General features: G+C 39.4%; 1 protein-coding gene and 1 long non-coding RNA gene across 2 annotated transcripts; one reads left to right on the forward strand and one right to left on the reverse strand.

The window, feature by feature from the left end:
• Nucleotides 1-3,218: 3,218 nt before the first annotated feature.
• Nucleotides 3,219-9,557, reverse strand: LOC149450037 (caspase-7-like). Its single transcript, XM_089692399.1, has 4 exons — nt 9,359-9,557; nt 6,575-6,747; nt 6,332-6,461; nt 3,219-5,151 (listed from the first exon to the last, which is right to left on the reverse strand). Exons 1-4 carry the CDS (start codon nt 9,555-9,557, stop codon nt 4,901-4,903), a joined length of 753 nt encoding a protein of 250 aa, XP_089548525.1. The 3' UTR covers nt 3,219-4,900.
• LOC149450038 (uncharacterized) lies at nt 5,031-23,851 on the forward strand. The gene is made up of 2 exons (XR_016315318.1): nt 5,031-5,177; nt 23,675-23,851. It is a non-coding gene; the product is annotated as an uncharacterized LOC149450038 (long non-coding RNA).
• The last annotated feature ends 1,731 nt before the right edge of the window (nt 23,852-25,582 follow it).

Below are 25,582 nucleotides of genomic sequence, written 5' to 3' on the forward strand. Positions count from 1 at the left end.
AAAACATTTGGTGTCTCCAGATCTAATAGTATTTGGCAATCAGGAATCCACATAAGGCAATGAAGTTCCTAACTACTAGATCAGAGGATTTCCATATTTTCCATATAATATCTGCATGAGGGAAACATTCTTCAAAAATTGTTGGTGACCACCACAGTAAATAGAATGACCTCCTGAAAATGGAAAACCAGAAAAAAAATAAAGAGATCATAGTAGAGGGAACAAAAAATAGGAAATATATACTGACCATATGCAATAACAAAACAACCCCATGACTGGTATATATATTATTCCATTACCTTCTCATAAACTTGACCATCATGAAAGGATGGATATATGGCCTTCCTGGATAGCCACCACAAATGGAAATGTATCCACAGTAGTAAGTGATTCTAAAGGTGTATAAATATGAGACATGAATATAAAGCTACCAGCAAACCTGAATGAGACTAAAATAAGGGTAAAAATCTAAAGAATATTACCATACAAAAGATCAAGACTCCTCCTCACTTGAAGTAAGATCAGGTCTGGATGAAAAAGTGAATATGGAGGTGGGCAGCCAGGTAGTTGATATGTAAAGTCCAGACTGGTTGATACAGTCTATGTATATATGAATATATAGACCCAAATCTGGGTTTCCAAAAATTGCTCAATAGTGAGAAAGTAATGCAGTTCCTTGAAAATATGTATGAGACTGTAGAAGCATGCCACTTACTACTGTGGATACATTTCCATTTGGGGTGGCTATCCAGGAAGGCCATATATCCATCCTTTCATGATGGTCAAGTTTATGAGAAGGTAATGGAATAACATATATACCAGTCATGGGGTTGTTTTGTTATTGCATATGGTCAGTATATATTTCCTATTTTTTGTTCCCTCTACTATGATCTCTTTATTTTTTTCTGGTTTTCCATTTTCAGGAGGTCATTCTATTTACTGTGTTGGTCACCAACAATTTTTGAAGAATGTTTCCCTCATGCAGATATTATATGGAAATCCTCTGATCTAGTAGTTAGGAACTTCACTGCCTTATGTGGATTCCTGATTGCCGAATATTACTAGATCTGGAGACGCCGAATGTTTTTAATTCAGTGATTTTATAAAGATTTGTTTACCATGTCTCTGTCTAACCTCAGTATGATCCATGTGATCAAATAAAACTTGTTTGTTAATACTTATTACATTACTCCGCTTGGATTTTCTAATAACCACTCTGTGTGAGCAGTATTGCACTTGTCACGCTGCTATGTTTTATGTAAAGTATTTGGGTTTATAAATCCACACTAATTATTAGTGAGACGGAGATATCTACATGACACATATTCACGTGTCATGTTAGGTGGCTACCCTCCTTTTTTCCTGATGATATCTTTGCCTGCTTCCTGTACTGAGTATGGACAATATTCCTGTCTGCTGCCTGGACAATCGCTTTTGATATCGCTGACCAAGTCCCTGCCTGCTGCCTGGACCAATGCTCTCCTCTGTGGATAACTGCACTACTAAAACCATAGGTGTTCTTTTGCTTACCATTTTCTCAGCAGAATGTATTTTGGGGAGTAATTCTTGGCATGTACGTGCTATGCATTAGAAATATGAAGGACCTTCAAATATAATAGGTTGTCTGGAAATTAGATGTGTAATTTACGTCCCTAGAACACCTGACGGTGCTACTTGGATGTGGGGGTCTCTGGATGTGGTCAGGCTGTTAAAGTCTCACATGTGTGATATTTCCATACTCAGGACGATTAGCAGGATGTATTTTTGGGTGTATTTTTTGTTATGTGTTAGAAATATCTTATAAATGGACAACTTTGTGTTTTTTTTTTTTTTATTTTCTTCCCGCATATTCTGAAAACTTTGGGAAATAAACAACGTGTTCAAAAGACTAGTTATGCCTCATGGAATATACGTTTGGGTGTTTATGGGGTAATTTTCTGGGTAATTCTATTGTCCTGGTGCATCAAGGCCTTCAAGGTGTAATAGGTATTAGATATGTAATATATGTCCCTAGAACACTTGATGGTGCTCCTTGCATGTTGGGACTATGTGGTCAGGCTGTGGAAAAGTCTCACCCACTTGGTATCATTATATTCCGGAGGAGTAGAAGAATGTATTTTGGGGTGTAGTTGCAAGTATGCCTATGCACGAGAATTGTGAATATGACAAGTAAGTGTGTGTGTATATATATATATAGGAAACTTAAAATGTTCCAAAGACTTGTGGGGGGGGAAAAAAAAAAAAAAAAAAAAAAAAAAAAAAAGTACAACTCAAAAAACAAAATAAAAAAAACTCACCATGCCTCTTAAATACTTTGGAATGTCAACTTTTCAAAAACAGTGTCATTTGGGAGGTGTTTGTACTGTCCTGGCTTGTTAGGGCCTCAAGACATTAGATAGACAGTCAGTACATCATGTGTTAATTTTCAATGATTGGTACCATAGCTTTCACACAGACCAATATACACTGATGTGTTATTTTTACCAAAGAAATGTAGCAGTATAAATTTTGGTCAAAATTGAAGGTTACTTAGGTTTCTGTTGCAAAATTTTGCAAATAAGAAAAACTCTTCAAAAAAAATGTTCGGTCTTTTTTCATTTACCAGTGTAAAAACCCAGTGATTAAATACCACTAAAAGAAAGCTCTATTCGTGTGAAAAAAAACGATGTAAGTTTTATATGGGTACAGTGTTGCATGACTGAGTAATTGTAATTCAAAGTGTGAGCACTGAAAGTCAAAAATTGGCCCTGGCAGGAAGAGGGTATAAGTGCCCAGTAGGCAAGTAGTTAAATTCCCATTTTACCACCTTGGGAGTATTTTCACTCAATATTTTGTTTTTCCATATCGACCAGAAACATGCTGAATATAGACAGTAATAAACAATTCCAAAAATGCTTTATAAAATATTGCCCTTAGATATTTTCCTGTCTATTCAACAAGGCAAACAGTGTACACCATTCCTATGGCAAAGCTTACCAACACGACTTTAGAAACTGAAATCCGATTGGCTGCCATTTGACAAATGCTCATGGCTGAGGGTACAGGTTCATTAGGTAGACTTGATACTGTAATCTACTTTATGTATATTTCCTTAAAGTAAGTAGTTATAATGATATACTTAAAAAAAAAAAAAAAAAAAAAAAAGGAACAGTGCCCTAGTAATAAAAACAAAGAATTGTACACCAATTTTACAAACTAGAAAAACTTTACTTCAAATATTTAAGGTGGTTTTACAAATAAATAAAAATAAATAGCAAAGGCTCATATGTTTTCTATTATACAATATTCAACTTTCTTAAATACACAATTATCTTTTTCTTAGAACATTATTCCAGTAACATATCCATTTTACAATACATACAAATTTATTTGATGGCCTTCTAGCAGAACTAATCCCCGTCCCCTCTTCATAGGAAACGGTCACCATTATTATGTTTACTTAGCCATATAAATACATCCAGTGATAATTCTTTGCCTCATTGCCTTCAGTGTTCAAATGCATAGTGATCCTCTTCTCAAACCCACTCCATCATTTTGAGTCATAGATGTCATTGGTTGAGATTTTGCAACATCTCAATGGGAAGCTGTAAAGCTCCAGCTACGTCACGAGTGCCTCAGGGTTCCAGGAAGTAAGATTAAAAAAAGTAACTAAATAAATCTTAATTAAAATTTAAAAAGGGTTTTTTTTTTTTTAGAATGTAGAGCTGCATGCACCAGGGATTTTTAGTGTTGGAGGGCAAAGTCCGCTTTAAGTGCAGGTTTATGCTACCAAACATCTTAAAACAAAGCTTTCCCTAGAAAACCCATGGAGTCCGCTATAGTGGACATTCAAGTTGCTTGGCTATCTTGCCAACCCAAGGTCACCTCATCCATAGAATTGTTTTGGGGCACCAACTTGAACCAAGCTGATGTACTGAGGGAGTTAAGAATTTTTGCAATATTAAAAAAAAAAAACCAAAATTCACTTTAATTATCCAAGTATGTAATAACCATACTGCTTTGTGAGCCAATAACCAGAAAAGCCACTGCCCCCCTCTCAGTTTCACTTTGTTACTCAGGCCCAACCTAACTTCATAGATAAATCTCTGCCAACTCCATTATACTGTCCACCCAAGAGTACCCTTAATGCTGATTGAGGCCGTCTCATTGGACAGTGGAATGTCAAGTTGCTTAGCCATTCAGTCAGTCCCTAATAACATAATCAAAAAAGGGAAGTAACATTTTTTCTGGCTTATAAAAAGGTAATTGGTAGCGTGTGTTTACTTGTGGACCTGACTTCTCATTTAGAAGTTTAAAACTGTACAGGTTCACTTTACAATATAAAGTACAAGTTAATGCAATAGAATAGATCTCTTGATATACATAGAGGACTTGTCAAGCCATTGTCATATTGTTCAGTCAGATAATACATGAAATGTTTCAACCATGTTTCAATGCAATACACATTAGCTTAATAACATTGTGTATACAATGGTGTGCAATAACTCACAGCAATCAGTTGAAAATAGCCTTCGTTATTGTGCAGATTAGCCACTATGATTTATTGCCCACCACTGCACTAGGCTACAAAAGTGTGAAATGCATAAAATAGTCAAGTGACCAAGTAATGCATGGATCTTATTCTGTGCACCTTCTCAGCATTTGCTTAATCCATTTTTGTGGCATGCAAGTGCTTGATGTCTTTTGCAACCATGGGCATATATATTTTTTCCCTCAAAAATGGCACATCTTTAGGCATTGTGCGTTTTCTGAATAGACGTCTATCTTCATGTGGTTCTTAAAAATGTAAAGTGAACGTTCTGTGCATCTTCTACAGATACTTGGTAATGTCTTTTGCTACAGTCGGGCATTACTACAGCTGTGCAAGTCAGCCATTAAATTGAAAAATGGCAGTGTAGAATTATTGTACAGACACACAGGTGGGTTTCTTCTTCCCCTTGAATGGATACAGGTCCCTGGTGAGGTTGGTAATGTAGCATGGCATCTCTTTGTAACCTCCATATGTTCCTCTGCTTTCAAACTTGTAGGCCACTAGATGATTAAGGCGAGTAAGAAGCTGAGTAATTTCAAGGTCCTTCTCATTTCCATCAAGCATGTCACAGAGCGTTTGCAGGAAGACTGAGCCCAGAGGATTGTGGAATGCAGCATACCCTGAGGAGGGCAACATGGAAGCAACAGTAAGTCATATGCAATCCCATAGGTTTTCAGCTCTAGTATAGAATAAGCTGTATACCTCTGCTTGGTGCCATTATGGACCCTTACTACTTTACTATTACATGTATGACTTTTCATTTCCATCACAAGAACAATGTTCTTACACCTATACTTTCCCCTTTTAGCATAGATGTGTACTTACAGTTCACCCTGTAAGGATCCTTAACCCTAGAAATGAAGTGCTACAGTTTACCCCAACTCTTAATCAGTTACAAGTGTACTGATGCACACTAGAAAAAGGCCTCAGGCCTCATGCACACAGAGGTATAACTGTTCTTGTGTCATCAAGTGTAAGATCCCTTTTTCTGCACCTGCCCTTTTTACATTCAGCAAAAATACACAGTATATGCATGTGTGCTTCCATGCCAATGAAAAAGCAAAATTACATAAGTACAGATCACTTTTATTCAAAGCTGTACTTGGCACCTGTGGCAGGAGAAACCCCAGAGATTTTAAGCTTCAGGACACAGTACAGGAGTTAATAAATGTGTGTGCACCAGGCCAGATTTTCTCTTTTAGCATCTCACTTTCAGTGTCAGGATCATGCCTACTCCTAGCATTGGTGGTCAGGCACTGTAGCTGGCTCTGTGTTCTTCACCTATAGCAACCCCGATTCCCATATGGCAAGAGGGCCCCCAGGTCTTATACACAATGCTATAGTGCCAGGCTACCACGCTGGGGCAAGCACGAGCCAAGTACAGGTACTTGCAGGTTGGCAGACAGGCAGAGTGGTCTAATGGCAGTCCGGGTACAGGGCCAGCACAGTTTGGAGAGTAGTCAGGGAGATGGCATCACAAGACAGCTAGTCTAGGGTAGCCAGAAAAGGATAAAAAACTGACTCATTTGACTGTATCTTGTTACAAACCTTAGGCCTCTGCCTCTATCCCTTTTTCTAGGCTAGATCTTTTGCAATATGAAGTTGACCATTGCGAAGAGATCATAGAAGAAAATGTTGTGGTTCTGTTAGAATTTTTAGTAATCCTTTTTAAAACATGTCCCAGAGTTTTATCTACTAAAACTAGTCTTTACCCTTGTGTCTTCAATGCGGCTTTAATTTAGGATAAGCAGGATTTTGCAGTTTAGATACTGGAAAAATGTTGCAGTTGGCTTCACCTACCTTCACTGCTGGCAAACACAACCACAGTGTCCCTTGGGAGGAAGTCAATATGGGAGAAAGCACTTATTTGTTGAGGAGCACCATCAGTCTCCAGGATGGCACCTTGGTCTAATGCTATTCCTCGACATGCCTAGAACATAAAGCAGATATGACTTGACATGCTTAGAATATAAAGCAGATCCGAACACAGCCCTGCCATAAATCTCTGCACCACTTGTCCCACCATCATTTCTATATAGTCACCTGTATAAAGAACAGTTTGGGTACCCCAGCCAGTGCTGGGCAATTCTCTGGAGATAGAAAGTCATACAGGTCTCTAAGGTACACCTGATCACCATGAAAGTCATAAATGACCCCCTCTTCACCATGGCTGGAAAGGATGCTGATGAAACAGTCCCCTTGAGGCATTATTCGCTCTGAAAGAAACATCAGGGGTAGTCATTGACCAACAAGCACCAGATAAGACGTCATCCACAAACTGCCGAGTCGTTATGGCAAAACACAAGACATCTGCACAAAAAAAAAAAAAAAAAAAAAAAAAAGTGTACCCCAAAACAGAAGATGTGCTGGAAATTGCTGTATCTATTGATAATTTCGGGTCTGGGGATTTGTCCCCAGGAATATTAATTTTTTTTTTTTTTTAAATCATTGGTGGGGTCAGATCCACAGTCTTTGACCGTAGTGACCAGGAACTCGGTAAGAAAAAAATTCCATCCTGCTCTTTCGGAAAGTGTAGTTTTAGTCCAGGAGAAAATCATACATATTGTAATGAGAATGTTCTAGGCACAAAAGAAACTCGATTATGCCTAGGATTTGCACGTCTAGGGCTTCTGAAAAAAAATTAGTTGACTGAATGATGGCAAGATGGAATACTCTGCCAAACAACTTTTTTGAATTTCCATATGAACAGTTAAAATTAAATTATACTGCTGTATAGCCAGTTTAACACTACCTAATAGTCTGTCAAATCACAAAATGGACAGCGTCAAAACTTGGGATCACCTATCTGATGTTCTGTGGTTTCATTTAACTTAGACCATTTCTTTATGTTCTCCCTGAACATGTTTGAATGTGGTCTTAAGCCGTTAATATATTAAAAAAAAGAAAAAAAATTCTTAGAAAACCAAAATTTACATAATTTTTAATGGTAGAAGCTTTTACACTGTTAAATATTAACCTTGGCTTTTCTCAAAGAGAATAACATGGTCTACAAATCTAGCAATAAGATCAAAATTTTAAAGTTGCGTCCGACTATTCAAACTTCTTATGACTGACTAATGAAGCAACATGGAAAGCTCCTTTTTGTTCATAGTAGCATTGTTTATTTTACTCTGTATTCAGGGAATGGGTAGAAGCACAGATACATACAAAAAGTTTACTTTTTTTTTTTTTTTTTATTCTTCAAGGTCTATGACCCATAAAACAGAAAAAAAAAAAACCCACACAAATTGTATTTGGTAATTTTTTCTGCGTGGTTCAGTTGGTTTTAAAAGAAAATACCACATTTGGCCCCTAAATGGCACCAAGTATCAAAGGAAATTGCAGTGATACCTGGCATGGCATCAGGTATCATTGCAATTTCCTTTGATACAGGTATCATTGCAATTTCCTTTGATTTAAAATTTTCCATTTTAAATTAATTTAAAACATTTAACCAACACATTAACATTTGTTTCTGGCCCCATTTGCATTTTCACTTGGCAAAGTGCTATGCAGATTCTTTTATAAATACACCAGTAAGTGTTCTTATTAGAAACATTTTACATTGGCGTTTTGTTATGTGGTCAATGGTGCCTAGCAGAGTTCTTTATAGAGTCTTGTAGTGGAGTTTCATAATTACAATTTTAGAAGCCAAAGTGTCTTTTTTGTAGACCATGGATAGAAATGACTAATTAGACTATGTAAAAAAGTGCTGCTCTATAACAGTGAACCTATATAACCTGCCAGTAAATCAATTGTAAAGGGGTTTGTATGATCAAATGACTGACCTACCTTTTATATTGATACTAAAGTCTACAGTCTGGCCCAGGGGCGGACTGACCATTCGAGCACTCGGGCACTGCCCGAGGTCAGTAGGGGGCCCCATGAGATGCCCCAGGTACCTTTCATTGGCTTTTTTCGTATGGGCGAGGATACAGGGGCCCCATGATCCCCTATTGCCCGGGGCCCCATGAGTTGTCAGTCCGCCCCTGGTCTGGCCACATAAGAAAGTACAACTAAAGTCTGGCCACATAAAGTACAACTAAAAGGCAAATTTTTTTTTTTTCGTTTTGAAAAGATTGGAGATGGATTAGAACACCTGTAAGTTTTTATTGCAGTCCGGGCTCCCATTAGGAGATTCATCCTCTATTTGTCCTGTTTACCATTATAATTGAACGTAAAATAATTCTAATTTTTGGACTGTCCCCTTAAAAGTAAGAGGGTAAATCTTCCAATGGGTACACTAGTTCTGGTGACCCCATAGGAATTCCTTTAAATTTGCATGGATGTCTTCACACTTCTTATTTTGACTATGGGACAGGAAGTGAAGGGGATTCTCGCATATGGGAGATGGCAAGAAATAAACTGACAGGCGTTATGACCCACCCTTACTCTATCCAAAATGGGGGAGGTCCCTATACTATAGTTCTACTTTAATTCTGTAGACAGCCTACAGAATCAGACTATGATTAATCCATTCCCGTCATCTAGTTTCCAAATTGATCTAGATTTGTAGGTTGCCCACAGGAAAACTTGTGTTTCACTGTAGTCATGCTGGCTTCTTGTTAAACAGATGCTGAGATAAGATGTCTGCCACAGCGGGATGGCATGGTTTTCAATGTGTCAGCTGACCCACAGACTTGCATTGTGAGAGCAATATAAAGCATAACTATTATGTAGCACTGCAGAACAGGAAAAGAGCCCGTTTACTCAGTGAGCAAGTATGACAAACCTTTTTTTTCCCTCATCATTAGACTGCTATAAATAGAAAATAAATTAAAAAGGCTATACAATACCATTATGACCACACTATAAAAGTGCAAGTACCTTTTCGATAGATCTCTCTAATCTCTCTGGCACTGACATCAGTGTGCAAAGTAACTGCAAAACCCAGACTGGAGAGAATATGGAAGAGACGACTTGTGTCACGCTTCACACCTTTACGGGGATCTAATGTCACACCATTTCCACCTGGCCGACTGTGAAACTCAGTCATGGAGATGATCAGTGCCCGTGGTTTTGTCATGATGTGCCACTGGACAAAAAGGAAATAAATATACAAAATTAAAAAGGTTATCATTGGACTTGCAAACCAAAACTGTTCCCTTCCCATTGAACACACAGATTCCTGCTTTGCAGTGCTCTGTGCTGGCAGAGCTTAGTAACAGCCACACCCCTCAGCACAAGTGGTTACCATTTGCCACTTTTGGGCCGTCCACCCGAAATGTACTGCGGATGAGCGGCAGCTACAGAATTAGTGACGTACCCATACATCGCAGGTCTTTTGTCAACACAGGAGGGCGCTGCGACCCCCCCCCCATATCTGCTGTGTCTACAGGACACAGCAGAATGAGAATCCTGGTAATCGGAACCCAATGATCACATGATCGCTATGTGATCACAATGAGAATAAAGCTTGTATGAATCAATCTGATTCGTAAAAGCTTTGCTTCTGTTCCTGGAGAGCGGTGATTGGTCCACACCTCACACATGAGGCCAATCACAGCACTCTGTACCATATGGCAAGCTGGAGCCAATCACAGATCACTACTATGTTGAACTGTCATAACGTTAACTCTGACAGTTCAAACCAAGCTGTGCAATGATCTTCATTGCTCATGCAATGTAAAGTGTAGTAAAAAAAAAAAAAAAAAGTGCATCTGACTGCATACAATTCTCAATGTCAGCTGGATGTTAATATATTTTGCTCTGCAAATCTGAATGCAGGATATACTTTTTTTGTTTGTTTTTTTTGTTTCCTGGACCCTTAAAAAGCGGAGTTCCGGTCCCCGCCCTCCCCCAAAGTCAGCAGCTACAAATACTAAAGAAAAGCCTCTCCTTGCCAGTAAATTCATCACGTTGATCACATTTAAGCCAGAAGGTTCCATGACAGGAATTTCCAGACCTGCAGGTCATTTACAACTGTTCTCTCTCATGAATGAAGGGCCATATTTCCAAAGCCTGGAGCTATAGAATACCTCAGCCATTACTTCACCAAGGAAGTAGACTTTTCACAAACTACTGTGGAAAGGTCTTGCACAACCAATGCTATAAAAAAGAAAAAAAAAAAAAAAAGAAAAAGAAAAAAAAAAAAAAAAGAAAAAGAAAAAAAAAAAAAAAAAACCCACCACACACACCAAAAGTATTGGGACACTCCCCCAAATCATTGGATTCAGGTGCTCCAGTCACCTCCATGGCCACAGGTGTATAAAATCAAGCACCTAGGCATGCAGACTACTTCTACAAACATTTTTTGAAAGAATGGAACTCAGAGACTTCAGCCGTAGTACCGCGATAGGTTGCCACCTGTGCAATAAGTCCATTTGTGAAATTTCCTTGCTACTATATATTCCATGGTGAACGGTTAGTGGTATTATAACAATGTGGAAGCAACTGAGAACAACAGCAACTCAGCCACCAAGTGGTAGACCATGTAAAATGGAGTGGGGTAAGCGCACACTGAAGCAAACAGCCAACTGTCTGCAGAGTCAATACCTAAAGACTTCCAAACTTTGTGTGGCCTTCAGATTAGCACAATAGTGCACAGAGAGCTTCATGGAATGGGTTTCCATGGCTGAACAGCTGCATCCAAGCTTTACATCACCAAGTGCAATGGAAAGTGCTGGATACAGTGGTGTAAAGCACGCCGCCACTAGACTATAGCAGTGGAGACGTGTTCTCTGGAGTGACGAACCATGCTTCTCTGTCTGACAATCTGATGGACATGTCTGGGTTTGGCGGGGCCAGGAGAAAACAGTACTTGCCTGACTGCATCGTGCCAAGTGTAAAGTTTGGAGGAGGGGAGGATTATGGTGTGGAGTTGTTTTTCAGGGGTTGGGCTTGGCTCCTTAGTTCCAGTGAAGGGAACTCTTAAGGCATCAGCATACCAAGACATTTTGGACAATTTCATGCTCCCAACTTTGTGGGAACAGAGTGGGGATGACCCCTTCCTGTTCCAATATGACTGCCTACTAGTGCACAAAGCAAGGTCCATAAAAACATGGATGAGAGAGTTTGGGTGGAGGAACTTGACGGGCCTGCACAGAGTCCTGACCTCAACCCAATAGAACACCTTTGAATTGAATTAGAGTGGAGACTGCAGGCCAGGCCTTCTCATCCGACATCAGTGCCTGACATCACAAATGCTCTCCTGGAAGAATGGTCAAACATTCCCATAGACACACTCCTAAACCTTGTGTACAGCCTTCCCAGAAGAGTTGAAGCTGTTATAGCTGCAAAGGGTGGGCCAAATCCATATTGAACCCTACGGACTAAGACTAGGATGCCATTAAAGTTCACGTGCGTGTAAAGGCAGGTGGCCGAATACATTTGGCAATATAATTATATTTTTTCACAATAATTTGACATTGGAAGAATTCCTTAAAGTATTATACTTCCCATCACTTTCTGTCTCAGTGTTGGTTGTCACAAGGAAAATTAGAAGGGACACATACTACAAGACACCTGACAGAGGTTCTGCTCTTTTCCAACTTAATAAAAATGTTGGCTATGCATACCCTTTGGAGCTATAGTTTACACTCAAAACACAAATAATGTTGTAATAAATGATCTTTGCCGTCCAGTGCTGTATCAAAGTACAAGATCACATTTTCACAGACTTCAGATGCAGCATAGACCTTCTCCCTACTGATCAGTGGGGGGCTGAGCAGTGGGAAGTGAGACGGTGCTTCATTTATGGGAGGAGGGGTTGGTGCAGGGATGGACTGACAACTCATGGGGCCCCTCGGCAATAGGGGATCATGGGGCCCGTGTCCTTACCCAAACTAAAAAAAACCTATGAAAAAAAAAAAAAAAAAAGTGTACCAGGGGCATCTCATGGGGCCCCCTACTGACCCTGGGCCCTCAGGCAGTGCCCGAGTTTCCAAATGGTCAGTCCGCCCCTGGGTTGGTGCAATAGATCAGGAGGGACAACAGAAACCGTATTTTTAAACACACACGTGTGCAAGTGCAACTACAAGTGACTAGAAAATACTTGGAGGAGAACCAAGATAGTTCTGCATCTGAGGTCTGTATGAGATCAAAATAGTTATGAGGGGGATAAAGAAACCTATGCAGGGTTTTTAAGAGCCTATTCACACCTTGTTGACAATGTAACAATGAATGCATTGTGTGTTACTACTATTGCGATACTGCAACGCACAATAATGGGCCCTAAAAATCAAACTTGTACCTTTAAAGTGCATCTCAAGGCAAAGCCTTTTTAAATCTTTGGATAGAGTGGGGAAGAGTTACACGCTCTGTCAAAATTTTTATTGCTGTCTGTCTTTCTCCATTGGAGAGATTCACCCTCTATTTGTACTTGTGAATATGACCACTAGAAAGAAAGTCAGAAAAATCCAGTTTTAAAGTTTTCCCCAGAACAAGACATTACAGCATTCCAGGATATACCCAACTACTTTTAAATATGCTCTCTCCCCCTCCTAACATCTATTCTGACGGCTTCAGGGGAGCACTGACAAATGGGCCATAGCAAGCCTATGGGTAAGGTCACCGCTTACAGGCATTACCAGCCATTCTTGAGTGCTCTCTCCTCTCCACTGCAGCTAGCGCTGGCTGACATAGGGTAGATTGTGTGAGCAGACTGAAAATAGGCAATCTTCTGATAGAGACACACCTTTCTAAGATGGGAATTCCCTGTATGGGAGATTTCCACCTCACTGCTCACATCTTTGGGATAGGAAGTAAAAAGGAGTTACTCCACTGGTACAAAGAAATCAAAATACATAACCTGGCATGGGTTTTAACTCTTGCCTTCTCTATCCAAAACTTAAAAAAATAAAAAGTCTGGCTTACATGCACTTTAAGAGTGATGGGAAGAGAAGAGTATGGAGAAGGAAAGGAACTGCTCATGATCCTAAGCATACCACCTCATCAGTGAAGCGTGGTGGTAGTGTCATGGCGTGGGCATGTATGGCTGCCAATGGAACTGGTTCTCTTGTATTTATTGATGTGACTGCTGACAAAAGCAGGATGAATTCTGAAGTGTTTCGGGCAATATTATCTGCTCATATTCAGCCAAATGCTTCAGAACTCATTGGACGCTGCTTCACAGTGCAGATGGACAATGACCCAAAGAATACTGCAAAAGCAACCAAGGAGTTAAGGGAAAGAAGTGGAATGTTATGCAATGGCCAAGTCAATCACCTGACCTGAATCCGATTGAGCATGCATTTCACTTGCTGAAGACAAAACTGAAGGGAAAATGCCCCAAGAACAAGCAGGAACTGAAGACAGTTGCAGTAGAGGCCTGGCAGAGCATCACCAGGGATGAAACCCAGCGTCTGGTGATGTCTATGCGTTCCACACTTCAGGCTGTAATTGACTGCAAAGCATTTGCAACCAAGTATTAAAAAGTGAAAGTTTGATTTATGATTATTATTCTGTCCCATTACTTTTGGTCCCTTAACAAGTGGGAGGCACATATGCAAACTGTTGTAATTCCTACACCGTTCACCTGATTTGGCTGTAAATACCCTCAAAATTAAAGCTGACAGTCTGCAGTTAAAGCACATCTTGTTTGTTTCATTTCAAATCCATTGTGGTGGTGTATAGAGCCAAAAATGTTAGAATTGTGTCGATGTCCCAATAATTTATGGACCTGACTGTATTAATGTTCCGGTCTACTGTTAATGAATGTTTGCACTCACTGTTAAGATTTATCAGACTTGATATGTGGCTGTTTCTATTTTTAATGTAGTAGAATACAGAATTGAAGGTATAAGATTTTTGTGCTGCTCATTATCTATGTGGAACAGGGAAATTCAACTAAGGGGGGGGAAAGGGTTCACATGATTGCGCTCCCAGACTCCCACCCCACTTTTTTTTTTTGCACCCTCCCCCCCAGATCCACGTTCAATTACCAGAAATGGAAAACATTCTGTCTCAGAAATGCAACAGAAAGAAGAGATCTCATTGAGAAAAAACAAAAAAAAAAAAGAAGAGAATGCACTTTCCCTATATCCAAAAGTTGGAAAAGCTGGGTAGCGTCATGCTTTTGCCACATTGTATGCAACTTGATATTTCACTCAGTCACTCTTACACACCGCTTGTCATCTATTTTTTTAATGATACGCTGGTTTGAATTTTGGTTCACATTGTCCTTGATGGCTTTTGACCCTCATAGATGTGAATTTCATTGTGTCGGTTTGTCATGATACAGTACATAACATAAAATAAAAAATTTAAAAACAAAAATGGAGGAGAGGAATTCCCATCATAAGCTCACCACACATGTTCCAGTTTGGTCATACAGGCAGGGACGTATTTGCCATGAGACAAAAAAGGCATTTGTCTTTTTTTTTTTTTTTTTTTTTTAATAAGGGGGGCTGCACCACTCCCTGGAAGAAGGGATGCGGTTTCTCTTGGATGGGCACCGTGGCTTAGCAGCAGAGCTTAGTGAGTGGAGTGCTGCCCCCCCCCCCCCCCAGAAGAAGGGATGCTGGTTCTTTTGGCTGGGTACCGTGATCATAATGAGTGAAGCGCTGCCACCCCCCCCCACCCCCGAAGGAGGGGATGCCAGTTCCCCTGGGCACTAAGGCTGGGCGGCAGAGCGGAATGCAGTGTCCAACTGGTGGCGCGGTTGGCCTGCTGACGCGTTTCAGAGACGTGTCCCTTTCCTCAGAGCTGAACTTGTGAGTTACAGGCTTTTCATGCACTTATTTTTGGAGTATGTTTTTTGTCTTTTAAAACATTTTAATAAATCTTGGATAACGCGCTAGGTGTTTGTGCCACCTGTGTGCTTTTTTTCCCAGTTTCGTTGATCTCCCAATTTGAGGAGGACTTTATCCATAGGTCATGTACATATCTGATTCCCTGGCTTCCTTCTGGCATTGACCCCTTTGAGGCACTGGAGAGTTAGTGCTTCTGGTCAGGAAGGGGGTAAATCCTCTGGAGGGCAAGTGGTTAAATTAATTTTATACTGCAACAGTTAATCACTGGTTGGCTGCCACCTCATTTGCAGCACACAGAGTTTGATATGTTAATGAGATAATTGTTAGTGCGCAGCAGTTTATCCCTCGAAAGCAAAGAAAACTAATCACCCATGTAGCCTTAAGCCTAGTTCACACAGTGAGAAAATTGGATGAAAAATATTACTTTTTGAGCAATCGTCCAATAATCTGATCATTAGTACACAGGTTTTGAGAGCTGATCAGGACAGTTCATGCAAAATTATGCGAACGGACAATCATGAAAAATTCTCATACGACAACAGAAAAACTATTTTCATTTAAATATTACATGAGAAAAAAAAAGAAAAAGAAAAAGAAAAGGGGGGGGGGGGGGGAGAAGAATACTTTACAATACAATATTGTGGGAAGTTGTATTATGTCTTACAAGAATTTTTGTATCTTTAGTTTTTTAGTGACCTACTCATTTTTTGATAGGAGACTAATATGCAAAGAAAAAAAAAAAAAAAAAAATAATAATAATAATAATAATAAGCAAAAGATCATTTGTCTGATATTTTCATGGTGTGCAAGAGGCTTTAGCCTGACCATACACCCTACAACTATGTAACAAAAACCTTACCCAAACAATCTACCCAGTTTGTGTCTAGTCTGGTAGGATCTTAGATCACGTAGTTCTTGATAGATTTAAGAAGCTTGTTCACTCGGATTGTAAGGTGTATGGGCAGCATTACCCTTTATCCATCAAGGCAAGCAGAACAGTCACTCACTGCTGTTTACGTGGACTAGGACACAGCCTGCAGATCCACTTATGATAAAAGACCAAAGGCAGTCATCATGTAGACACATGAAAGTGATGCAGACATGAGCAGATTGCAGAACATGGGTTATCTCTATCCACATACCCAATAAATCTTTACAGTACCACTGTTAAACTGGCCATTCACTAGCAGATTGTCAAAACAAACATTTGTACAACTATCCATGAGAAATATCGCAGGGCATTATTATTATTATTATAATACAGGATTTCTATAGCGCCAACAGTTTGCTCAGCGCTTTACAATATAACGGGAGACAATACAGCAACAATACGGTTCAATACAAGAGGGTTAGGAGGGCCCTGCTCCTTGGAGCTTACAATCTAAGAACATTAAATCACTTAAATGTTCAAAAGCACTTAAAAATGTTTGCTTTTAACCTTTGATTTTGGCATGAATATCATTTCGCAGAATAGATAAACATTTTCAAATCATACTCCTTCAAATGTTCTCACCACTATTAATATTATTATTATACAAGATTTATATAGCTCCAACAGTTTGCTCAGCGCTTTACACTATGGGCAAAATAGACCATCGATTTAACCCCACAAATGACTAGAAAATCAAATGAGCATTCCTAAAACAAAAATCTTGACCGAAATTCTATTGCTTTATGAGCTGCTATAGTAAAGGAAGACTTGCACATACCTCCTGGAAGATGAAGTGTTGTTAGCCAACTTCTGCTTACTGAGCCTCAGCTTGCTCTGGGCTGTGCTTCTCCCAGGTTTAATGATAAGTATTCCAATCAGGGCGGGATAACATGTCACACCTCCACATTTGTTGCTTCACCTTTTATTGCAAGCTGACTCAGAGACTTCCTGTCATCCATTCTCCGTCTGTCATATTAAATACCCCCATGTGTCTTTGGGGAAAAGAATAGAGAAAGAATAGATGCTACTGGAATTCACTAAAGTGGCAAATCAGACGCATTTACTTAATGCGTGTTATAGTTAGAATCCATATCTTTTCTTTTTTTTTTTGCTGTCCATGTTCTTGTTAGAAAATTCCTTTTTTTTAGTGGCCATCATCAGCACAAGAAGAAAAGATAGGCCAGTAGACATGTGCAGTTTGTTTTGTTCCGAACTGAAATTCGGACGCAATTTTTGTTCTTCGGATGTATCCGATTTACAATATAAAATATAAACGTAGTGCAGTGCTAAATAATACAATAACTTATAGACTCGTACACTCCCTTATTATCTCACGCCTCGACTACTGCAACTCCCTTCTCACCGGCCTACCCCAACACAGGCTATCCCCGCTCCAGTCTATCCTGAACTCAGCGGCCAGACTCATCCACCTCACCAACCGCTCCTCTTCTGCCACCCCCCTCTGCCAATCCCTTCACTGGCTCCTGATTGCCCAACGAATTAAATTCAAATTACTAACATTGACATACAAAGCCATTCATAACGCTGCCCCAAACTACCTCACTGACCTGATACCCAAATACCACCCTACCTGTACTCTTCGCTCCTCACAAGACCTCCTACTCTCTAGCTCCCTGGTCCCCTCCTCCCACGCCTGACTGCAGGACTTCTCCAGGACTTCCCCCATCCTCTGGAACTCCCTACCCCAATCCATCAGACTGTCACCTACCCTCCTCACCTTCAGGCGCACCCTGAAAACCCATCTCTTCAGGGAAGCCTACCCCACCCTAACCTAACAGTCGTTCTCCTCCACTCCTACCACTCCATCCCCCACAGCCACTTCCTCCTGTACCTCTACCCCCTCCCTCCTAGATTGTAAGCTCAAAAGAGCAAGGCCCTTGAATCCCTCGTGTATTGTATTGTTACTGTATTGTCTCATGTTCTGTCCCCCCACTATAATGTACAGCACTGAGCAAATCTTTTGGCGCTATATAAACACTGTATAAAAATTTATCTGTTTATGCCGTCATTTTGCATGATATATATTCCCACATAAGGGATACACGCACAGGTTCAGCACCTATTGATCCCTCAATTGAGGATCGGTTTCAATTTATGAGATTTGAGTCTCTTGTGGTATAACGGTTATCCTAGTTATTGATAAGTTATTGTATTATTTAGCGCTGCACTACGTTCACATTTTATATTGCATTGTTTGGTGCTCAGGTTATGCCAATTTAGTGCTGGCTGCATAACTTTCATGTTTAATAGCGCAGGAGTACCTTCCATATCTACTTTCGATTTACAATAGTAACGAATTTCGTCCAAAATAACAAATTATACGAATTTGAATTGAATTCAAAAGAAATTTGAAAACTAAACCAAATTCAAAATGTAAACATATTGCTGACTATTGTTCATTTCCTTCAAAGACTGTGTGTATAGTGTTAAAATATATCAATTCAAATTTCGAAAACAATAGAATACAACAGAATAGAAAATAAAAGAATAGAATAGAATAGCAAATAAAGGAAATGAATAGAATATAAAAGAATACAATACAATAGAATAGAAAAAAATAGACTAGATTAGATTAGAAATAGAACAGAATAGAAAGAATATAGCCGTCTTTTGAAATTCAAATAGAATAGAACAAAATAGAAACAATATAGCCTTCTTCCAAAATTCTAATTTCAAAGAGAATATGATGAAATAGAATATAATAGACAAGAATAGAATAAAACAGAATAGATTAGAATGGAAAATAAAATAATATAATAGAAAATAAAGGAATAGCATAGAATACAATAGAATAGAAACAAATTGAATAGATTAGACATAGAATAGAATAAAAAGAATATAGCCATCTTTCAAAAATCTAATAGAATAGAACAAAATAGAAACAATATAGCCTTCTTCCGAAATTCTAATTTCAAACAGACTAGGATAAAATAGAATATAAAAGAATAGAATAAAACAGAATAGAATGGAAAATAATACAATAGAAAATAAACGAAAAGCATAGAATACAATACAATAGAATAGAAAATAAAAGAATTGAATAGATTAGCAAATAAAGGAAATTAATAGATTATACAAAATAGAATATAAAAGAATACAATAGAATAGAAAAAAATAGAACAGATTAGATTACAAAAAGAATAAAATAGAAAGAATATAGCCGTCTTTCGAAATTCGAACAGAATAGAACAAAATAGAAATAATATAGCCTTCTTCCAAAATTCGTATTTAAAAAATAATAGGATAAAATAGAATAGAATAGAATAGACAAGGATAGAATAAAACAGAATAGAATAGAAAATAAAATAATACAATAGAAAATAAAGGAAAATAATAGAATAGAAAAAATAGAATAGATTAGAATATAGCCATTTTACAAAATCTGAAGAAAGACTAAAGCAGAATCGAATAGAATAAAAGAATAGAACAGAAAATAAAGGAGTAAAATAGAATACAAAATAAAGGAACAGAATAGAATAGAAAATAAAATAATAGATTAGAACAGAATAGAATAGAATAAAATAGAAAGAATATAGCCGTCTTCCAAAATTCTAATAGAATAAAACAGCTATTCTTCACAATGAATTCGGATCGATTCAATATTTTTGATTCAAAATCAATTTAAATACTTTGAATCTACTGGAAAAATTTGAATCAAAAACTAATTAAAAAAAACTAAAGTAAACTAAAAGCTTTTTGTTATGAATTTAATTAAATGAAATTAGTAACTTAATGAATCTATCTGAAATTAAACACAAGTATGTGAGGCCCTAGCTTAATGACTTCTCCCAGAGCTAATTGGAGCCAGGAGTGAGCCAACCTTGACTCCAATCAGTGTGATGATATTGGATGTGTTGCTGACAGCTGTCCTGCCCTTAAAAAACACACACCTGTTTTGGTTTTACTGGTTTCAAGAAGCACTGTCTGATGTGAACCATGCCTCGCAGAAAAGAGCTCTCAGAAGACCTATGATCAAGAATTGTTGACTTGCATGAAGCTGGAAAGGGTTACAAAAGTATCTCCAAAAGCCTTGATGTTCATGTGTCCACGGTAAGACAGACTGTCTACAAATGGAGAAAGTTTAGCACTGTTGCTACTCTCCCTAGGCGTGGTCGTCCTGTAAAAATGACTGCAAGAGCACAGCGCAGAATGCTGCATGAGGTAAAAAAGAATCCCAGAGTGTCAGCTAAAGACCTACAGATATCTCTGGCACATGCTAACATTTTTGTTGACACATCTACAATAAGGAAAACATTAAACAAGAATGGAGTACATGGGAGGACACCACGGAGGAAGCCATTGCTGTCCAAAAAGAATATTGCAGCACTTTTGAAGTTTGCAAAAGAGCACCTGGATGTTCCACAGCACTACTGGCAAAATATACTGTGGACAGATGAAACCAAGATTGAGTTGTTTGGAAGAACACACAACACTATGTGTGGAGAAAAAAAGGCACAGCGCACCAACATCAAAACCTCTTCCCCACTATAAAACATGGCGGAGGGAGCATCATGGTTTGGGACTGCTTTGCTGCCTCAGGGCCTGGACAGATTGTTGTCATTGATGGGAAAATGAATTCCAGAGTTTATCAAGACATTTTGCAGGAAAACGTACGACCATCTGTCCGCCAACTGAAGCTCCGCAGAGGATGGGTGATGCAACAGGACAATGACCCAAAGCATACAAGTAATTCAACAAAACAATGGCTGCAACAGCACAGAATACGCCTTCTGGAGTGGCCCAGTCAGAGTCCTGACCTCAACCCGATTGAAATGCTGTGGCATGACCTTAAGAGAGCGATTCACACCAGACATCCCAAGAATATTGCTACACTGAAACAGTTTTGTGAAGAGGAGTGGTCCAAAATTACTCCAGATCGTTGTGCAGGTCTGATCTGCAACTACAGGAAACGTTTGGTTGAAGTTATTGCTGCCAAAGGAGGGTCAACCAGTTATTAAGTCCAAAGGTTCACATACTTTTTCCTCCCTGCACTGTGAATGTTTATATGTTATGTGCAATTAAACCATGGCAACATCTAATGTTTGTGTAGCATTATGTTCAGCAGACTGTGTTCTTCTATTGCTGTGACTTAGATGACGTTCAGAGCACATTTTATGCCCAATTCATGCAAAACTCCACGTAATCCCAAGGGGTTCACATACTTTTTCTTGCAACTGTAAACCAAAAATTATTAAAAAGAATGCACATGAAAACTTCCAAATTGTGGAGAATAGTGAATACCACCCAAAGAGAGGACTACAATGTAAGGGGGATTACGATATAAGAGGGAACTCTGATGTGAATAGGGGCTCTTAATGTAAAGGTTTCTAGGTTGGTACTGTCTTGCTGTATGGTTGCTAAGTAGTCACTGACTATTTGATGAAGTTTTAACTTACATTAGGCTGAAAAGCATATCTTATAACGATTGTGCTGAATGTTGCACACATCTGTTAGACTCAGGTTTTATGTAACAATGCCCTTTTAAGCCCTTCCCACTGTGAGAACAATTTGATTCTACCTAGCATTCAGGGGACTGCTATAGCTGAAAATGCTAGCTGCCCAGCTGTCTCTGGCTTCAATATTTTAAGTCACTAACCTGGACCAAGCGTACAGCTTCTAAAGTCACTGTAGATGAATTGATTCTAGATATTATATTCTGAGTTATTCTGAGTTACACCCCAGTCACACCAGACCCGACTTTGAAATTGATTTCAAAGTTCGGTGACATGCTGATTTCAGGTGCGATTTGCAAAACATCTGACACAGATGTCTATGCAAATCGCACCAAAAGTAGTACATGTGCTACTTTAGAAATCGGTGTGGCTCCGACCAAGTTGGACCCGCATTGATATGACCGTTTTTATTGTGGACAATAGGGTGAGCCTTGGCATGCAATATGCAAGTCACATGGCATTCAAATCGCATCCAGCGTGACCGGGGACTTATGCAAGCCACAGACGGGTCGAAAATCGGCGGATTTTTCGGCCGAAAAAAAAATCGCCCGATTTTCGCACCGTTAGTGGGTTAATTGGTTGGCCATTTTTCAGGGTTTTGGCGTATTTTTTTATCTGTAAAGTTGGAAAAAAATCGTCCGATTTTGCCAGCAATGATGGGCAAATCAGCCGTTCGTTTTACTGATAAAAAATCTGCGCATGAGCCGTGACCTGCAAGAAGAAAAAGAAGAATTCCAGTCCGCTATTATATTTTATATGAAAAAGTCTTGCGGTTGCAACAATGTATCTATTTGTATCCAAATAAAAACATCTGTATCCAAAATGGATACAAATGGATACAATGTTGCAACCGCAATACTTTTTCATGTCAAATATAATAGTGGAGGTCTCTGCAAGGGACAGAAGTAATTAAAAGCCGGCCGTAGACGGGTCGAAAATCGGCCGATTTATTTTACCATTGTTGGTAACATCGGCCTATTGAACGACCGATTTTTCGTTTTTTTTTAAACGGCCGGTTTTCGACCCATCTATGGCCTGCATAAGTGTCTCAAGGTATTGAAGCTGGTGGCCAGCTGATCACATGGACAGCCAAGCACCAGGGATTTTCAGAAGGAGGGGTTAGCACCTCATAGCTGGATTTTTTTTGTGAAAACAAACTTCTTTTTAAGAACTTGAACCTCTCTGCTCCATGGCCAACCACCTACCCCTACCAGTGATTAAGGCGTCCTAAACAGCACAGACAATGCAAAGATTACCCGGATGTAGAATGTAGATTAAAGTGGAACTTCACTCTCTCAATCAACATTTAGTCCTCATGCACACGGGATGTTTTAATAACGCTGGTAACGCTAGCTGTGTAAAGTCACGTTAAAAATGTGAGTTTTTCAGCTTTTTTTTAGCATTTGTGCATTAGCGTTTAGCGGCCTTTTGCCATGTTTTGCCACTTTCTTTAGCATTTTATTTACCAAAAAAAATGGTTTTTTTGGTCATAAAAAGTCTGGTTTGCGGCATTTTACAGCATTATTCAGCATTAGAACATTTTACAGCTAAAAAACTCCTCTAGAAACCCACTAGTCCTGGGGTTTTTTCCAGCCAAAAAACAATGATTACAGTCTGTGTGCATGGACACATAGGATAACATGCTGGGGGGTTTACTAGCTGTAGAAAAAAATGTCAAATGCCTAGAACAGCCGCTGTAAAAACGTCCAGTGTGCATGAGGACTGACTATGTTTAATCTTTAGGCCCCTTTCACACTGATGGTCAGATCAGGTCCTCCTGTCAGTTTTTCAGGTGGACCAGATCGGACCAACCATAGACCTGTGATGGATATGGTAAAATGCCTATTTGGTTTCATGTTGAATATATACATTTTTCTATATATATCTACTTTTATATTTCTAAATGCTTTGTATGAATATATATATGTGTTGTGTGTATATTTGTTGTCTGCTGGTCTTTGTAGTCCTCCTTGCTCAAGAAATGTCTGCTCAGCGACCCCTCCCATCGAGCCAACTTGAAGACAAAGGAATATTTTTCTTTCTATAGATAAGACATCGGCCAAGATCACGCCTATACTCTGAAGAAGATTGTTTTCGTGTAGAGTGACCAATCAAAGACTAATATAATGCTTATGCTGTTCTCACGTGATGTTCGCATCATTTTGCATATATAAACTCACTTTTTCATTTCAATAAATTAGAGAAGATGTTTTCACAGACCAAACGTGTCAGTGTGAGTTTCTTTATGTGCGCACATTCCAGAGCTAGCCAGCAAGATTAAGTAGGACAGGAGCAGATAATCACCGGACACTTAGTCCTCACTAAATCAGACCTCTATGGACAGGTGGGTGTCAGCAGACACCCGCCAGCATCTGATCCTGTACGCCAACAACAGATGGATGGGGAACCTTTCCCCATTCGTCTGGTGGATCGGATCAGATGGCAGTTGGATGGAAACGGAAAGGTGGTCCGTTTCCATCCGACCGCCCCATAGAAAGACGGCGGGCAGTGTCTGTGTCCACTCTGCAGCAACGGATCGGACACAGACCTGTCATCCGCATACTCAGCGGGGAGCAGCAGAGAGATCTCCCGCTGAGCAGGTGGAACCGCTGATGGGTCCAACCCATCTGAAAGTGGCCTAATGCTGCTAGCATTAGAAAATAGATAAGAAAGTATATCATATTTACTTGTTTTAAACTTTTTTTTTATACATTTCTTCTGTTACTTCCTGGTTTCCATGCCTAGGCCAGCCTTTCTCAACCAGAGTGCTCAGGCTTCAGGCTTCTTCAGCCTGAAGCCTGGCAAAATGCCCCAAAATTGTATACAAGCCAGCAGGTGGATTAATCCTGCCTTTTAGTTACAGGTTTTTATTGTGCACTTTTATGACCTTCTTTCTGTCTGCATTCTAAGAACCAATGTCATCATCAGTTGAGAAGGAGGACATTGGATGCATGCACATCATCCTGGTTTGGCCCTCCCCTACCCCTGTCTGCCAGCACTGGGGCCACATTAGTAGAGTGTGGGAATACTAGTCAGTACCAGTGTGCAAAGGTGTATTTGCTTTGGAAGAATAAATCACCTCTAACGTTGGGTGTACTGGTTGTGTGTAGAATAGTTTTTTACATTTTAGATTGGGGTGCCTTGACATTATCCATAATTTTAAAGGGTGCCTTGACTGAAAAAAGGTTGAGAAACACTGGCCTAGGCAAATTATGTCATACATCCCAGGAGTCTTCAGGAGCGGAGGACGGTTTTTCAGGTCAACCAATGCCTGAGCTAAGGGCAGATGGATTCCAGGAAGTATCTGCTACTCATCTGCCCTTACTCAAGATGGCCACTGCTAGAAATACCAGGGGGTGTTTTTCAAAATGAATTCTCAGTAAAATAAAGCATGGAGGCATGGATGGATGGGGGAGTTTACTTTGAATATTAAAAGTGAATGAAATAGCATTTTTGGTTTGTGGTGCTCAGATGGAGTGCAGTTCCACTTTAAGCATATAGGATATAGGTTAAATATTTGCTTTGGACAAAAGAACTCTTTATATCAATAACAGAAAAAAGTCATTTTGTGTATGAACGCAAGACATGAAGATCAGATTTACACTGCCCAAAAGTTATGCTGCCATTGCTTGATATTTTCAAGACATTTGACAAGCATCCGTAGCCATATTTGATAGCAAACGTTCTCCCTCCTAACTGTGGTTCAAGCAATATACACCAACTCACAGGCTAACCCTACGTATTATGGATTGGATGTCCCTTTTTCCCCCTATTTGGCATTAGAGCCCCTTGCCAAAGTTATACAAAGAGCAAATATTAGGGGACTACAAACTGTCAGCCTGGAGCACAAACTTTCTTCTTTTTTTTTTTTGCAGAGGATATTTCATTAGAAGTGAATGCCCATTTTTTTTGCAACCCTAGGCAATTGTGCCGCAGTCTCAGGGCTTTACAAGAA

The sequence above is a fragment of the Staurois parvus genome, unplaced genomic scaffold, assembly GCF_062004578.1.
Source record: "Staurois parvus isolate SC_StPar_1 unplaced genomic scaffold, SC_StPar_1.0 ptg000586l, whole genome shotgun sequence".
Classification (NCBI taxonomy): domain Eukaryota; kingdom Metazoa; phylum Chordata; class Amphibia; order Anura; family Ranidae; genus Staurois; species Staurois parvus.

What these genes read in the sequence shown, in the direction of transcription:
- LOC149450037 (XM_089692399.1), bottom strand. Translation starts at nt 9,557, where the DNA reads ATGACAAAACCACGGGCACTGATCATCTCCATGACTGAGTTTCACAGT. An exon ending in TAGAGAGATCTATCGAAAAG is followed by an intron (nt 6,748 to 9,358) that starts GTACTTGCACTT and finishes TGTTTCTTTCAG; the next exon opens with AGCGAATAATGCCTCAAGGG. An exon ending in CCAAACTGTTCTTTATACAG is followed by an intron (nt 6,462 to 6,574) that starts GTGACTATATAG and finishes TTTATGTTCTAG; the next exon opens with GCATGTCGAGGAATAGCATT.